This window comes from Gracilinanus agilis, chromosome 6 (genome assembly GCF_016433145.1).
Source record: "Gracilinanus agilis isolate LMUSP501 chromosome 6, AgileGrace, whole genome shotgun sequence".
Taxonomy (NCBI): Eukaryota; Metazoa; Chordata; class Mammalia; order Didelphimorphia; family Didelphidae; genus Gracilinanus; species Gracilinanus agilis.
In genome coordinates this window covers 197,603,150-197,622,005 of record NC_058135.1, presented here as the reverse complement: position 1 = coordinate 197,622,005, position 18,856 = coordinate 197,603,150, and the positions used below count along the sequence as shown (strand labels likewise).

Genomic DNA, 18,856 nt, shown 5'->3' with positions numbered 1-18,856 from the left:
ATGACTTTTTTGTGTAGTTGGTTTCAAAGCTCTTTTAAGAGTTACAGAAATACCTGCAGCTATATTTTCCCTTTTGAGCTACTCAATGTGCTTATAGAGGAAAGAAAAACCTCTTTCTACAAGCATATTTTTTTTACCCAGTGAGATTTTATTGGAAGAATAAGTTGAAATACAGTTATCATATAGCTAAAAAGTAACTGAATTTGGAGTTTAGAGGACCCAGATTCAAATTGTGGTTCTGTTACTTGTTCCCCATATTATTTTCATCAATTCCCATATTTCTTTGCACCTCTTTTTTTTACTTCTTCAAGGAAGTTGAACAAGGTGAGGTGACCTAAATTCTCTTTAGATTCTAAACTTATGGTCTTATGATCCAATGGAAATATGACAGAGATAATTTACAAAATCTCATGTAGATATATGGACTGGTTCCACTAAGCCACTACTTATTTCTATTTCTATCTCCATCTCTCAGGAGATATTTAACTTGGGAAGTGGAAAGGAATTGTGTACCTTCATAAGTTTTCCTTATGTATAGAAAAGTGGAAAGATTCTCTTTTGCTCTGAGTTGAATTATCTTTGTGCCTAATCATGCTGGTTCAATACAACCAGACAGATACCAAGAAGGCCAAAAGAAATTAATAATTGGATGGAAGATGAAGAAGATAATAAAGTAGTTAGAGAAAAATCTAGGAGAGGGTGGTAGAAATCAGCCTTAATTCAAAATTCTAAAGAAAAAAATAAGAAGAAAATATTTGGAAGTTTTAAGGTAAGATTTAACTGTTTTCTATGACTAACTGTCTTCCAAGTATTTAAGGGCTGTCATGAAAGAAGTTGGTTCTCCTTGGCGCCAGAGGGCAGAACTAGGAATAACAAGTGGAGTTGCAGAAATGGTGCATTTAGATGAAGTGTAAGGAGTGTAAAGCTCCTGTTAGAGCTTCCAAAACATTCAGTGGCCACCATAAAGAAGTAGTGGGTTTCTTCTCTCTAGCAGGAGATATCTATTACAAGATGTTGTTGGAAAATCTCTGTGCATGCAGAAGCCTGACTGGAGATCTCTTATGATTCTAAGATTCCTATGTTCTGATCTTTTATGAAAAGAAAAATATACTCTAAGAAATATAGCCACAGATTTTATATTAAAGGTTATCAAAGACTTAAAAAATTTCCTTATTAGGCAGCTGGATTGAGAGTCAGGCCTAGAGATGGGAGGTCCTAGATTCAAATCTGGCCTCAGACACTTCCAGCTGTGTGACCCTGGGCAAGTCACTTGACCCCCATTGCCCACCCTTACCACTCTTCCACCAAGGAGCCAATACAAAGAAGTTAAGGGTTTAAAAAAATTTTCCTTATTACAATCCTTTGGAAATATTTACAAGTACTGATTTTCTAAAATTCTTCTAACACTTTGGAGAGATACAGTACAGGAATGATGAATATTAATTTTTTAATCAGCTAGACATAACTGAGAAAGCATAGGTATGCCTTCCTTTTATGTGGCTGAGGTATTTGATGGCCATGTGACAAGGGTTATATAGGGCTGGACTTGGAGTTTAGGAAGACAATTCAAATACTACCACAGACACAACTGCATAATTCTGGGAAAATCACTTAACCTCTCTTAATTCAAGTTGTCCTTATTTATTAAATGGTAAAAATAACAACACCTACCTCACAAGGTAATTGTCTGGATGAAATAAGAAAACATATACGAAAAATTTTTCAGTGTTCCATAAGTATTAATTAATATCATTAAAGATAAACTTCAGGGCAACTAGGTGGACCAGTAGATAGAGTGCCAGGACTAGAGTCAGGTAGACTCATTTTCCTTAGTTTAAATCTCACATCAGACATGTACTAGTTGTGTGACCCAAAATATGTTGCTTAACCTTATTTGCCTCACTCTCCTCATCTGTAAAATGAGTTGGAGAAGAAAATGACAAATCACTAGTATCGTTGTCAAAAAATTCCCAAATGGAGTTACAAAGAACTAGAAACCACTGAGAAACAACTGGACAATCAACATATATTTTATAAATAAAATAAAATTCACATACAAAATAAGAGGTCACTATTTGAAGGATATTTCACTAAATTCTGAAGTAAAAATATTTTTGTACTTAATTTATTTTGTTAATACAAATTTTAAAGTATCAAGATTTCTTAAAATTGAGATATGTTTGAATTCTACTAGTTGGTCAGTTGTAAAAATATTTTCTTAGATTGTAATGGAAAATATATTACCAATTTTTCATACTATATTATAAATAGTATGACACCACTGATAAGAAGAGAGATGGAGAGATGATAGGTAGACAGATATAGTTATAAAACTTAGCATACCTTATTCCACATATGCCCATATTGCTTCTTCAAATTCTAGAAGACCATAGCTCCTATCATTTTGAACTAGGTTACTATGATTCCAGTCCCATAGATGGAGAACTACAATGGAATTTAAAAGTCTTCTAGTCCAGCTGTCTCATTTTAGACATGATGAATCTGAGATCCAGAGAGGTTAAGGACAGGATCAAAGTCATATAGCTAGCAAGTCCTCTGGCTCCAAATTCAGCTCTCTTTCCAGTGTGTTATAGTCTTCATCATTTTAAATAGGTATAGTTCTTAAGATGAAATTATTTAGAGCTAGCTGGTACCTTAAGGAATTGTGATTTGTCTAAGGTCATATAGGTATTAAATAGCATAAATCTATATCATGTCAGGAATAGGAATAGGATTATAGCCTTTAGATCTGGATTTAGGAACAAAGCTGGGTATTTAGGTTTGTAGTAGATACTGGTCTAGCATCATCATTAACATCACAGCATTTTTGCCTATGGACTAAGTTTCAGAGCTGGGCTAACTCCAGCCCTGACACTTGTTTCTAAACATATTTCTTATTGTAAAATGAAAGGATTAAAAAAGACAATCACTAAGGCTCTTTCCAACTTTAAATCCAATGAGCTACATACATTTAAAATTATATTCACATAATGAATGTAATATAAAGTGCATCTTAGAAATGGCACAGAACTAGAATTTAAGACATGAGTTCCTGCTCCTTCTAGTTCTAAAGAGGGAAAAGAAATAAGCAATTTTATGATTCCTATTTTGTGCTAGGCATATAAGTGCTTTACAAATGTCTTGCCTTTGAGGCTCACAATACCTCTGCAATAAGTGCTATTTATTATTCCCATTTTAAAGTTGAGGAAAAAGGCAGAAAGAGGTTAAATGACTTGCCTTGGGTCACCTAGCTAGTGTCTGAGACTAGATTTGAATTCAGGTCTTACTGACTCTAGGCTCCATCCACTATGCCATCTACCTGCCTCTTTAATTATAGATTACATACTATAACAACTCATAGCACTTTGAATTATGCAAAATTCTTTTCTCATAACACTATGAAGTAGGTAGCGCAAGTATACCAATTCTTATTTTACACATGTGGAAACCGAGGCTCTGAGAATTTGACTTGACCAACATAACACAGGTAGTATGTATTGAGGAAAGATCTACATCTAGGGCTCCTGACTTCAAGCTGAATCCATTATAACGCATTGGCAAACTAATAACACTCTACAAGCCTAATTTTGGCTCTTCCACTAATTAGTCAAGTAGTCTCACTCAACTACTGAGAGTATCAGAATTTATTCACACAAAATGCAGGTGTTAGACTAGATTTTTCTCTAAACTTTTGTCCAGCTCTAATACTTTTTAAATTTTAAAAAGATATATTGGAAGCATATGAATTTGCCCATCCTCTCACAACATACTATCCCTTTCCGAGCTCATCCTACTTGTGGGTTCGAGTAGTTAGTTCCATTTTATCCAGATCCGTGTTCTAACCCAGAAATTCCATCTTCAATCAGATGACAAGTTAGATTCTCTCACATCATTTAAGAAGTGTTTATCATATGACTTTCACAAAATCTGTCCAGATCAATTTAGGAGTGCCAGGGGACTAACATTGTGACCCATTCTGAGTCTGGATTCCCAAGTTATTTTGCTCCTAATTCCATTTCCACCAGTTAAACAATGCAGCTTTTAAAAACTTATATTTGATGGATTCTATTCAGTTTTTCTTCCCATTCAGCTTTGATTTAAAGTTTTTGCCTTTTTAATATTCATCCAAATAAATATAACCTGTTCTACGCTGTAAAATCCCAGAGAATATAGGTATATACATATAAGCATATATAAACATGTTGCCTGTCTGTCTGTCTGTCTATCAATCTCCATATAACAGAGAGAACAAACAGACAAGAATATCTTGGTTAAGTATACCACTCTCTATGATACAGGGTAAATCCACCAAAGTACTAGATTGTATCCTGTCAGAAGATATGTAACGTGTAGAGGCAATATGTTTCCTGTATAGTGTTGTATCCTATGACCCAAAATGCCTAAAAAGTGATGATGAAAACTGAGAGCTGACTGTATCCTTGATCCAATACCCTTTCCCCCAATTGCTAAAAACATTGGCTGTCAACATCCTCGTATAACATCTAAAAATAGAGCCTGTGTTAAATTGAATCAGGTTTTGTTCCCTACCTGCACTACTACTGAATGGTAAATACTGCTGTATCCCAGGGGACTGTAAGAATTACATGACTCCAAAGTGTTTCATTTACTTTGAAGAAGTCATTTTAGGCACAAGGTGAATTAAGCCTGTAAATTCTAGTTTCTAATTTTCGTGATTTATCCAGCTCTTTATTCTCTTGGTCATGTTCCATCCAATACTGTAATTTCAGACAATACATCAAGGCTCCGTTAATCAAGAGGGCTTTTCCCAAAATGAAGGAGAATAAGGGGTTGGTGATGAGAAAAATAAAAGAAATGTGTTAATGCCTGCAAAAAAAATCAAATGTTGTAACTAATGAATAACACTTTTCATACTTGCTAATGTAGGTAGAAATAGAAGTGGGCTTAAATTCTTTAATATAACTAAATGCACATTCATATATGATACATGTCTATGCACATAGACATGTATGCATATACATGTGTTATTAAATATACATGCATTTTATATAAGTGTATGTACATATATACATATCTATCTATCTATCAAATGTTTTGTCATTTCATAGGCATTATGAGGCAGAACGACTACATTGATGCTTCCAGTAGACAGCTGTGTTTGTATCACAAGGCAGGTTTGATGACTTCTGTTTTGAGGAAAGGAAGCAAGAGTAACAAAAGTGACTTAAGAGCTTCTTGCATTTCTAGTCTGCAATTAAACTAGTTGAGATAAAAATAAGGAAGCCATTACCTATTTATCTTCACTATCCTCAGCAGCAATCAGACACTAGACTGTGGGGGGAAAAAACCAAAAACATGTGCTATTTTCATGTTTACATATTCTAATTCATCTAAATAGCCAAAATATTTATAGATTTGACATTTTTAGAGAATTAAATCCCACTAATTTATTTACATTAATTCGATTCCAACTCAAAGTAATGTGTTAAAGAGATTAAAACAGAGATTAAGGTGAGTTAGGTGAGAAGTTACCTCTAGAACTCCACAGGTGAAAGGTGGAAGAGATGCAACCAAAATCTCTTTTGAAGATTACTGCTTTCCCCTTCAAAATCCCACTCTAAGTGGCACATCAGTATTTACTCTATAATTAATCAAGTTGAATTCATTACTATAGAGGCTCAAGCCCTCCAGTTGGCAGTAATAAGCAGAATGGGATGTTTAAGCTTTGCCTAGAGAATCACAAATGACTGTTCTTGGTTCTGCTAATTGTATTATTTGACTCCTTAAGGAAGTTTTAAAGGAGTATTACCTGGCAGTTACTATGAAATCAATGCATTTCAAAGAAAGTCAGTTAGTTTCAAATCATTTTGATTTTTTGGTGATTTTAATTACCTGATTTTTCATGACAACTAATAACAAAATATATCTATTTTGCTTTTAAGCTGGGATATGCCGTCTTAGGGAAAGTTTTATGCAGTAAGAAATGCTCATTTTGGTATACTTTTCTCATATGTATATATAATGTTGAATGTAAGTTATTTTTTCTTTAAAACCCTTGTACTTTGGTGTATTATCTCATAGGTGGAAGATTGGTAAGGGTGGGCAATGGGGGTCAAGTGACTTGCCCAGGGTCACACAGCTGGGAAGTGGCTGAGGCAGGGTTTGAACCCAGGACCTCTTGTCTCTAGGCCTGACTCTCACTCCACTGAGCTACCCAGCTGCCCTGGTAAGTTATTTTTAAAACCTTATAAGAACCCTTTCAGTACAGCCTATTAAATAGTTGAATAACAAGAAGGGTTTCATCCCATATCCTAATGTTGAACAGAGAAATAATAAAATACCTTTTACCATTACAAATTGGATAATTTTTTCGTTTTCAGAAAACCATTTCAACTACTACAAATCATTCTATTGCTATGATATGCCAATGACATTTTGAAGAGAAAACTATCTAAAAAGTACCTACTAGTCAGGAAAAAACATTATAAAATATTAGCACGTATAACATTCAATTATAATATGTTACCTGGAACTAAATTTTTTATTTTGGCTTAAACTCCTTTCAGGTCTTGACTATTATTTACATTTTGGTGGTTTTGTTTAGTGGTATAGTTATCCCATACTCATCTCAAGTAAATTTATTTCTGACTAAACTTGTGAAAATAAGATATTATAATATTGAAACTCTAGCTAGTAGTTAGCTAATACTTATATATGTCTATTTCCTTTATATTCTGAGAAAGCATCATAAACATAGTGAAACTCAATAGTTCCAAACATAACAGGAAATGCATATCCCTCTCTATAGGCTCCTCTCCTGTCACATGAGGGGGTTGGACTAGATGACATCTAATGTCCTTTCCTAGCTCTGACATGCTAGCATTCTGTTATCATATACTACAACCTGGATCAAAGGACACACTCCGGGTCTCTGAAAGGATAATGAAATATTCTCTAAAGCTCTGATAAAATATCAATTCCAATTATGGAAATAATCAAGAAAATGCAAGGTCTAAACCAATTCTTTTCATGGAAATTTTAAAATAGGATTTTGATATTGACACATTAAGGGACAGACAAGCTTTAGTTACTTAGCTTTCATAATATGTACCATTATAATTACTTTGCAATTTATTCCATTAAAGTATGTTCACTTTTTAGTGCTTACTTATTTCTTGTTAGTAAGTATATGCCAACTGCTTACCTTCTCAGTAAGTGGGGAGGGAGGAAGAAGGGAGAGAATTTCAAACTCAAAATTTCAAAAGGACAGAATGTTGAAAAAAATTAGAAATAGTAAGTAGATGACATAGTTTGTGAAACTGTGTATTTTTTTTGCACAAATGTGACAGTAGCATTCACATTATCACAGAAACTTTTAAAGAGACCAACTACAAGTAAAAAATATTCCAAAATTATTGATTTATTATTGTTTACATCAATTGTGTTCGTATTTAATCAACATAACAAGCATATTACAAAAAAATCATTCCATATATGCACGAACTCCATAGAAATATTGCATCAACAACAAGGCATAAGAGAAACTGCTGAGTGATAGTGGTTACAATATACAAAGTAGGACTTTCTTTCATAGCTGAAATAGTTTAGTCATGTAGAAAGTAAATTTCTATTAGATATAGGTATATTTCTTTAGTTTAATTTGAAATCAATATTTTTTCTCTAAATATGTTTTCTTAACTGAAAACTTTCAGAACAAGCCATGGAAAAGATGAAGGATGTCAATGTCTATATTTCGAAAAACTGAACAAAAAGAAACCAAATTTCAAAAAACAAACAAACAAAAAAAGCATCTCAGTGAAGTGGCCACCAGCTATTATTTTTAATGACGTAGGAGAGTATAAAAAAAGGATACTATCTCAACAATAAAATAACCCCCCTTTTAACATAACACCTTTCTAAATCCTGTTATTTTCTGATTTATAGGCTGACTAAAGTCAGTCTCTTGCAATTCAGTACATTATTAACTGATTATCATAACTATAACTTAATATTGCTCGTTTGAATCTGATTTCAAACTTTTCTTAATTCTATGATGCCCAGTGGTGCTACAGAGAATTATTCACTAACTTTACAATGAAATTTTTGTTCTTTACCTCCAAAAGCTTCCAAGCATATAATTATGGGTTTATTTCTTATGAATTATATCAGCATTTTTCTATATTAGTTACTTCTGTCTAGAAAATCTGGAAACAAGACTTGGATTGTATATTTACACTTTTGTAAATGCCAGTTTCCATAACACTTATTGGCTGCAGACTGGAAAATGCCAAGACTGCAAAAGATAAAAGAAAACTCATTATGCAAATAAAAACCAGTACTTCAGTAGGTACTTCAATAAAAGTAATGGGAAAATAGAGAAAATACCAGCAGAAAGATCAGCAGTACTTGAAAGGGTCAGGGGGACAAAGGAAAAACTTATTTTTCAATTGTGAAAGTGAGTGTGGAGTGTGTGTTAGAAGAATCCCAAAGCATGTTTTATCATAAAGCCAAAAATAAAATAACTTATAAATGAGGTAAAACAAGTCTGACACAAAGAGATCTAGAACTTCTAGCACTCTATTTAGTGTAATTGCCACATAATAAAAAGCAAAACTTAAAATAGAGGCTTCTATTCACTTTCCTATTAAAAATATTGAAATGAAGACACACAATGCCCTCAAGTAATTGTCTTTACAATAATGAAAGAGAAAAAGCTACATTTTAAAGAGAAGTAACCATTTCAAAAATTACAATTATTCCTCTGAATAGGTCTTAAGATGTCTCTAACAGAGCTGCTACCACCTTTCTGAGAACTTTCTCATTTAAAATTCCTTTTAATGAGACATACTTTCCAGCCTTCCCAAACCCCCCCCCCCAAGAGATTACAGAAACAGGAGTCCTATCATCCTCAGAATGGTGACATACTTAGACTTTAACTATCTCCTTTATTAAATGTATCATTTAGAAAGCAAGCCTGGACATGACACAAAGTGGAAATTGTCTGGTACATTGTCTGAGATGTAAGTGGAAAAGTGGGCAACTTACATATTTACTTCACCCCAGCACGTGCTTTTTAGGATAAAATTTGAATCAATCAATAACTTCTTTGCAATTAATTTACCTCTCTGTTTTATTTTTTTCCACAACTATGACAAATTTGAAGAAATAATGAATAGACTATATGCTGTTCATATTCTATATGACAGCTGTATGTTATGTATACTTTGAAAAATGTTCAGAGCAGTAAGACAATCACAAACTGAATTTACTCAGATGCTCAAAGGAAAATTCAATTTAGGAAATGATATATGTGAAGTGTACATGCTCGCTAATATGAGATTTGTTGTTAAAATGATTCCAGCCTATTATAAATATCGGAACTCGAAAAAGAGAAGCTTTCCAGAACATATGTGAAAGTTTCTCCTTTCCATGAGTTCGAATCTTTCTTTCCACGACAGACTTCTAGATTTGTAAAATAGGTAATACTGAAAACAGATATCCAGCTGTCCAAACAATCAGCCACACAATCTTAAACAATGGCATATGAAGACAAATTCACATACTTGTCTATGTACTAAATACATTTGCATTAAAACAAACAATTGCCCTTCTGAATTTATTAACATTGAACTGCTCTGACAATTCCTAAGTAATTCCTAAACAAGTCTTAAAATAAATCAACCTCATCTACTGGTAAATCAGCTGGTCTCAGTGCTATCAGTATAATATACAACATCCATTCTGAAACTTCTCTCTTTAAAATCCTTCTGTATAATATTTCCATTCTTTCATGCATGGTAGCTATGAAAATACTATTGACAACTTACATAAAGTTTATCCTATACATCATCCATAAACAGAAAAGCTTTTACTCTCTGTGTTCATCTCAGTACACAGTTTCTCTGATCTAGTTTCAGGTACCTCTTTTAATCCCCTTAAGAAATAAGTATGATCAAACAGAGCAATGTTAGAAGTCACTAAAAAGCACTCCCTTACCTTCTAAACCTGCTTCAATCAGCCCAAACTGTTCCAATAATTTTACAAAAAGCACAATCACGATCAGAACTGCTATCATTTCAAGCCCTTCCAAGTTCATGGTGAGCTAGGTCATGGTCCGACCACAGGTACTGAGGTAAGTGCTCTTCTGCCTGGCTTTCTTTGTACAGCCATTAAACTACATTAAGAAGGCTAGTGCTGAGAAGGGAGAGAGAGAGAGAGAGAGAGAGAGTGGTGAGTGAGTGTGAGTGAGTGAGTGAGTGAGTGTGTGTGTGTGTGTGTGTGTGTGTGTGTGGAGAGGGAGAGAGAGATGGAGAGAGGTAAAAAGGAAAGAGGGAGAAGGAAAAAGCAAAAAGAAGTGGGGGAGAATAAAGAAAGGAGAGAGAGAAGGGAAGAGAGAGAGAGAGAGAGAGAGAGAGAGAGAGAGAGAGAGAGAGAGAGAGAGAGAGAGAGAGAGAGAGAGTTTCATCTAATCGGTTTCTAGTTCTTTGAACTACAAAAAGTCCTAACATGAATAATAATAATAATGGGGCATGTGGGAAATTATTCAAAATTTGCTTTTAGTTGATAACTACTATGTTGTTTTTTGTCTTTTCCCTCTCATCTTCATCTTCTGTAGTTTTTAGCACCTTTGCCACTGTTTCCTCTTGGACAATCACTACTCAGTTTCTATGGCATTGTTTTATCCCAGTGATGGGCAAATTTTTTAGAGGGGGCCAAAGGAAAGGAAATGTTCATCTGTCAGTCTGTTTCTAAGGCAACTCTTTTGAAGTTTCATTGTATTGTATCCTACTAATTGTATTTGTCAGATTAGGAATAATGTCAAGTNAGAGAGAGAGAGAGAGAGAGAGAGAGAGAGAGAGAGAGAGAGAGGATGCAAAGAGAAAAGGAAGGAGAAAGAGACAGTGAGAGAGAATGCATCCTGTCTACCCTAGCAGAGGCCAGAAGTAGCAGCCGGATAAACTCAGGCCTGTCAGAATTATCTGTATCCTCGTTATCACTCTTACACAGAAAGACAGCCATGCATGAAGTAAAGCGCCGATCACCCAAAGACCCAGGAGGTCATCCAGTAAAAGTCCCCAGTAAAAATGACGTGCCCGGAGTGATAGCTAGACATCTGGGAATATGCTGCTCCTGGTGCCAGTCAGGGCTGCTGGTAGGCTTGTTGTGGAGAGTCAGTTGCCTTGGTAACAGAAGCTAACTAATGTGTGGACTCCCTCACGCTGGATACTAAAGGATGAAAAAGGCCTCCTCTTCAACATGAACATTCAGAAAAAAATATAAAAAGGAGGAGTTACAATTCTGACTTTGCTGCTTCCGATGCATTATTAGTCCAAGAAAAGGAGGGGGAAGGATTTTAAATCAAATGACTAAATGGGACAGAGAAATGAGGGTTTAAAGGATTCATTGAGTTTAACATTTTTACTTTTCAAATAGTTCCTTCTTTCTGAAAGGTCCATGTTGATAATCAGGAATTAACTCATTCATTTGACTAGCAATGATTACATTTCGATATTTCAGATGTGTCTGTGAACACATAAGAAAAATGTATTTTATTGTTCTCTCTGTAGTTGTCTGTTTGCATGACAGTGATTTTTATGTTAAAGAAACATTTGATCAGAACAAAAAGCTTCCTTAAGTTTATAGAAATGTTTCATACAAATAGTCCATAATAGTGGAAATATTTATACAAAGGAAAAAAAGATTGCATTGCAAATAGACCACACAAACTTTGTAGCATTTTAATTTATTCATCACCCCTAATAACATTGGTACCTGAGCATTTTCCAAAGTAGTAGTTAATTGGATACATAGATCTTCCTCAGGCTAATTCCCAAGCTTATTTCTTATATCTACAAAAATATGCAAGCTTTCTTTGGGTGAATTAGATGGACCATCATGGCTAAGTGCCAGCAATTATCCTGGTTCTCCTCCAATCCCTCACTCCCACTTAAAAGAAAATAAAGTCAAAAGAATTTTACTTAACACCTTACTCTAATATTAACTCTTTGCTTTCATAATACTCTTTCTAAAACCAAATTGTCTAACTATGTGAATATGTGAAATGGGTTAGTCCTTTCTCTTCAAAATTGGAATAGATATTGATCCTAGTGGTGTACAGAGAGAAGTAGTATTCCATAGAAGAAAGATGTTAAGTTAAATTAGAATTAAATTATATTTACAAGACGGGTCCATACCCTAGCTTGGTTATTTAATTACATTTGAGACCTTGAGCAAATCACTTTAGCTGTCTGGCCTCTGTTTCCTTATTTGCAAAATGAAGCTGCTTAAGATCCTTTTTATCTCTATTATTCAATGGAACCATTCTTTCCCCCTCCAAGACACATGAAAAAAATCAATTAGAAAACATTTATTAAGTATCTATCACATGCCAGACACCTTTGGGATCAGTTAACAGGATGGATACAATGACTAAAAAAGCTATAGTTCCTGCTGTCAAAAAGTCTACATTCCATCCCTGAGGAAAATGACTCAAAGTTTGTTATAATCAAACTTCTAAGTTTTTTAAACATCCTATTCATCCCCAAACTTCTGATTGCTTTTTTCCCTTCAAAAAACTTTGCTGTCCCTGAATTCTACAAACTGAGCTGCCTTCTTCTTTATGATTGTATGTTCAAATTTTACTGACTGAGGTGGTGTTGCAGTTTTAACCTCCTTTTCCCTCTTTCTTATATGCATTGTGTAAGTTGTTGTCAACTTCAGTTTACTCCAAAGGAAGTGAGCACTTAGTTCCCCTATGATTATGTCCTACGTCAGCACATGTCCTACTGAGAAGAGGAGTGATTCTGCTATGGTTCACTAATTACTTTGGATGACTTCATGTTTGTACTCTCTCCCTGTTGGAAAACCCTCTGACTTGGTGGCTAAACTCTTCTTTTGCTTTCAAATGAGATTATGCTTTGGAGAAGTAAGAGTGCGGAATGCTTATGTAAGAAGCCCTTGAATCAAAGTAACTTTTGGTCTTAAAAGCCAAAGGATCTCAAATTATGTCATGAGTAATAATTTCTGATGTTCATTCTTTGGGGAAGGAGTTGAAGGATGAGTAAACTCCTTTTATCAAGACAGGTTAGCTTATGTTTTCCAATTTATAGCCTAATACAGGTGGGCATAGCACTGAGATTAATTTACTTGTCCAATATATTGGAAGTCTAACTTGACTCTCAATTTTTTTTTACTTGGGCAGAACTTTGATGCATGGAATCATACTGCTTCTCATTTGCATAGGGCTTCATATTTTACAGATTTTTCTCCAATTATATTTGATCCTCAACAATTAAATGCATTAGGTATGGCTAATATTCTTGTGTCCATTTTAAAGACAAGAAAACCAAGGCTCAGAGAAAAGCACAAAAGCATAGATTCTAAAATCAAGAAAGAAACTTTTGAGAGTTTGGATTTAGAGCTTGAAGGAGCTTGTCATTTAGTCTAGTTCATTTTACAGTCAAAGAAACTGAAACCTAGAGAAATTAATTGTTTCTCAAGGTTTTTGAGGGTGGGAATTAGAGGTGGGATTTGTACTTGAGTCTTCTGATAGAAAAACTGGCCTGTTTCTCCACAATACCATGTTGCCTCCTAGTCTCCTCCTTTTATAGAGGAATAAATTGAAGGCCTGAATGGATAAATGTTTTTGCCATGAACATAGATCTAGTAACAAAATTAGAAATGAAAATCAGACTTTTGGCTCAAAAATCCAGTCATATTCCCATTATAACACTGTTACCCAGGCACTTGTTGCTTTCTTCAGGTGGTTTTATTATATTTTTAAACTTTTTATTATCATAATGCAAATGCTAATAGGAGATGAAACATTAAGTAATTAGGTCCTTATTCTTATTTATTTAGATCACTTTCAATCCTTGGCAGGAGGGGCCAGGTAGCACAGAACATTACTTACATAGTCAAGGGATTGAGGGACAAAAAGGGAGTGATGGAGAGAATAAAGGTGGTTTGAAATGGTAGACTGTGGAGAGAGGAAGACATAACTTTTGAATTATATAATTTTGCTTATGGTGCTCTTGGTTGCTGAGCTGGAGAAAAACAAAGTAGCCTATAATGGGATAGAGATCTCATAAATTCTCTAAAAGGTTAAGCATCACTTCTTTTGGGTTTATTCCCACAATTTACATCCGGAATTAGCAGGTTGGATCTCTATTGGGCAACTGCTGACTTAGTTTATAGGGATAAATCTGTGGGAAGTTATTCTCTTCACACTGTAGTCTATGAGCCCTTGCTTGGATGATTTCCCTTAAAGAACTAGCCAGTACGTTCAGTACTTAGAAAAGACGTTTTTCTCAAAATAGTGGAGATAGCAAGAACAAAGTTAGTTATGTCACGTTCACCCATAAAAAACCTAAACCATTCTTGGAAAAAGGGAAGGGGGTAACCAGGAACTTAAAGTATAATGGTATTAAGGATCATGTAACCAAGATAACTTTGGATCAAGGATGTCTCAATATCATTTCTTTTTCTGGAGAGTCCTCATGAAGTTCACCTTGGTATAGGTCTCTGCTGTTAGTAATGGATGAGGCATTGTGATGCTAGGCTGATTTGGCTCTTCACAGGCCATGGTGTTTCCAATGAATGGGAAACTCATCAGTGCTTGCTACTCGTAGGGTACCTTGTCTTGGTTAGATATATCATTCTGTGTCTAGGTAGGGACAAGTAGATCTCTTGGCTGATGAGTTGGACCCTTCTTGGGCTCAGCTGTTTCTGGTCTGGGCCAGACAGGTGGTTCAACAACTGGGCAGCTTCTACCATACTTGGCTAAGCAGATTCAAAGCCCTTTTGTAACCTGGCCTTCTTCTACCTTTCCAGTTTTATTAAATCTTACTCTCCACAATGAGACTCTTCAATCCAGTGACACTGGCATTCTTGTTTTTTCCATGAATAACATGCCTCATGTCTTATCTCCAGCCATTTTCTCTAGCTGTTCCCATTGCCTGGAATGCTCTATCTTCTCATCTCCACCTACAGGCTTCCTTTTAGTCTCAACTAAAATAGAAACTTCTATAAGAAGTCTTTTCAACCCTTTCTCAATTCTAATGCCTTTCTTCTCTTAATTATTCCCTATTTCTCCTGTATCTAGCTTGTTTGTAAATATTTATTTGCTTGTTGTCTTTCCAATTAAATGGAGTTCCTTGAAGAAAGGAACAATCTTTTCCCTCTTTTTGTATCTCCACTACTGAGCAAAGTGTTTGGCATATGGTAGCTGCTTCAAATGTTTGCTGATGAACAGATGTTTTTAGATTAAGTTGGACAGGTCACTCAGCAGCTGGATCTTGGTAAATTCACTGGATTCCTTGGACTTATTCTTTGATGGGCAAGTATTTCTATCTTCTCCAGCTTTTGGTTCTGTTGTGTGTTAATCATGTTCCTTTTCAGCTAGGGATTGTTGAATCTTCTGCCTGGAGGTGACAAAATTTAGAGCCGATTTTCTGAGGAATCTGTTTGTACCTTTTTAATTTCCTCAGAGATTTGGCTCTAAATTTTGTCACCTCCAGGCAGAAGGTTCAATAGTCCTTCTGCCTCAAAGTTAGGTCCACTCCAATTATGCTTTCCAGATTCATGATGGAATTCATGTTGGGACTTACACACGAGTAGTTGAGGACAAAGGAATGAATGGAGGAAATTTATGCCCTATGTGAAGATTCATTGTCCTTCATATCTTTACATATCCAATTGAGCTTTCCAAGTCTCAGATTCTTTCTAAAGCATGGAGTATTTCTTTTACATCCTAAAGAGTTTTCCTTTATATTTAAATATCTCCTGCCCTTCCCAACATTCAACTTTCCAGAAGTCCACAGGGGCAAATCCCTTGCAGTTAGACAAAGCCAAAGGTCTGTATTTTTTGAGTTTTGACGTTTGATGCTACACTAACATTAAACTTTGTCTGCCTGTCTCCTCAAAGATAAGCTAACACATAGAATCTGTCTTCTCACTATAGTCTAGTTTACTCAAAATCGCCATTTACTGGCAGGAGTAAACACATTTATGCTTCATTTTCATCTTTTGGAAAGAATACTTGCTTTCTTCCAAAATGGAAAATGAAACCAGTCTTGGACAATTTGAAGTGAACAATGAAGATATTCTAGACAAATAGGTCCTGCCCTGATTCTAGGTTGGGGTACAATACTTAGATTCCCCCACCCTTTTTAAAGCACTAACTAAACAAAGCAGATTAATTCTAACAATCTGGGCTTCTATTCAACAAACATTTGTGTTCAGTGTACTGTGCTAGGTGCAAGGGGAATATGAGCAAGACATAATTCATGCCTTGATGTCCCTAACAATTTAGTATGAGACCAGTTAACAGTCTAGTAGTAGGAAAATGAGATAAGATACTACCAGGTGATCAGTTATAAAAGCCACTAGGTGAGGAAGATGATTTGCAGATTTGGGAGATAAAGACAGTTAATAAGGATGATAAAGAAATCTTTATGGAGGAAGTAGTGGTTAGACATGCATATATGAAGATTTTTACAGGAAGGAATTTCAAGGCCATCTATCCTATACTCCCACCATGTTTATTCTAGAATTCCCCCCAAATTTAGAGCCTCTAATAAATACTCTAGTTCATGCCCAAGAAAAAAGTAGGAAGAATACTCTAGAGGGCAAATGTTGGCTTGTTAAGTTCTCAGAAAAGAAAATAAGACATGGTGACATTATTAAAGAGGCCTTTTTTTTTCTTTGTAAAAAAGGTAGTAGGAAAAATTAAAAAAAAAATAAAAAGGAAGAGTTCTGGTGTTGAGATGGACACATTTATTTGTATAGTTTTATTACTTGCCAAGATGTCTTTTGCTATGTATCTGTGGACAACCTGCAAACTGAAATAAGAACCTGAAGAAAACTAAAAACCACAATAGATAAACCACTAAACACAGCTCTCAAATATTTAAAGGGAGAGTTTAACCAGAAAAGCACTGAATTTAAGAGTAAATAGAAATGAGTTTGAATCCTAACCATGGTTCTTATTTAAAATATACCTATAATATCTGATTTATAAAATTGTTTTGAAGATTAAATGAGATACTGAATTCAATGTATTTTCTAAAAAAACACATTATGTAAATGTTAAGGTACTATTATTATTAGCCTTAACTTTCTGACTTTAAAATTGAACTGCTCCTGGAAATTGTATTTCCAGGAATTCTTTTTGTCAATAAAAGTGGAAGTATATTATTATCAAGCTGTATTATTTTGTAGCTTTTTTTCATAAAATTCTTAAGTATGTGAGCAAGTAGGTCTAAAGTCTAGACTGAGGGTCTATAGGGACTTGGTAGTGACTCTTTTCTGATTGTTGCAGGATGGGATTAACATCAGTTTCATAGTCAGTTTTTGAGTGGTTTTCTTAGCTTTATTCAACAATTAAATACAATACTGAGTGATTAATGGGTACTTTAATAGTGGAAACACTTGTCATCTAATAGGGCATCAAGCAACATGACAGAGGATCCCAAGATTTGGAGCACGGAAAGATGCTTTGAATCATCTCTTTCCATCCCCTTATTTTACAGTTAAATGAACTCAGGCATTGTGAGATGAAAAGACTTTCCCAAGGTCACATGGCTAGTTAGGAGCAGGGCCAGGATTCAAAGCCAAGCTTTTTCTAACACTGGATCCTACCCTTTTCTCATTACACTACTGTGCTTCTCAGTTGTAATTTCTCTTGGTTAGCCTTGGGCAGGAGGACTGATGAAAAATTCTAATACATTGGGGAATACCTAAGCAGCAGCAAGAGCAGCTGTATGTTGAGAATGACTTAAAGTAATGACAAACTGGGATACAGAAACACTCAGGAGTATAACTGAAGTACAACAGGAGTATAACTTCAAATGTCAACTCCCCCATGCTGATTAATGTAGACAGCTATGTACAAATTGGAAAGAGAGAGCTTGAAGTGGCTGTAGGAGCTGATCAAAAATAAACTTTAAAAACATGGTATATAGAAAAAAATCTGTTCTATATACATTCATCTATGTAACTACATATTCACATGGAATCATAGAAAAGATCATATTCCAAAGATAAAAGAACACATGCCTCCTCTATGACTATGTATACGCAAACATCCATCTGCTACTTGATTCCCCAAAGAGTTTTGCCACCCTAGTATTTTATTTAATTATTATTATCTAGCTGATGTTAATGAATCTGTTAGTTCACCCAATTAAAGAAGGGGTGGAGTGGGGTGGATCATGTGATACTTTGTTCTGAATGTTTAAAAGTTTTCCAGAAAGTTGATTAACTTATTACCAACCAGAAATGAAATCTATCATTAAACATATGCTAGTTTTCTTAAATTTCTCTCATTTTCCAATACCACCCAAGTGCATTACTTCCTTCTTTACTTGGTAGACTTTTGACACAATTTTAAAAAGAAAACTCTCAAAATATAATTTTTTTATTTCCCTGCCCCTTAACCCATCTTCAATGGCATCTTCCATTTGACTATGAATTAATTTAGATGACAGATATTATTGAAGCACAGCTTCAATAACTAATAACTAATAACTAATAACCAAGTAAACTAGAACAAATGGTCTACTTATTGCAATTTAAAATTGTAGAAGCAGAGATATGGTAGATTTTCCACCTTCAACTCTAATAACAACAAAACTAGTTAAGGCATAGAGTCTTTTACCCATTGCTCCTTTGGGTCTAATCATTATCCAAACCAATACTATAAAAGTAACAAAAGTTATAAAGTTATCTGATGCATAATTCATTCATTTTGAGCTTTTTAAAGATGCAGGTAATTGAATCAAATTTATTTATGTGATTATTAAAACCCCAGGAAATTTCTATAGATCTCAACTCTATTTAGTGGAAATCTTAGCTGCCAATTATATATTTAGTCAAA

The 18,856-nt window shown here is 34.7% G+C and overlaps 1 protein-coding gene across 1 annotated transcript in view; it reads right to left on the bottom strand.

The window, feature by feature from the left end:
• Positions 1 to 10,075, bottom strand: part of KCNIP4 (potassium voltage-gated channel interacting protein 4) — a 493,493-nt gene extending 483,418 nt beyond the window's left edge. The window contains exon 1 of the mRNA XM_044682314.1: positions 9,976 to 10,075. Within this exon, the coding sequence (XP_044538249.1) occupies positions 9,976 to 10,075 (100 nt within the window). The remainder of the gene's footprint in view (positions 1 to 9,975) is intronic.
• Between the last annotated feature and the right edge of the window lie 8,781 nt (positions 10,076 to 18,856).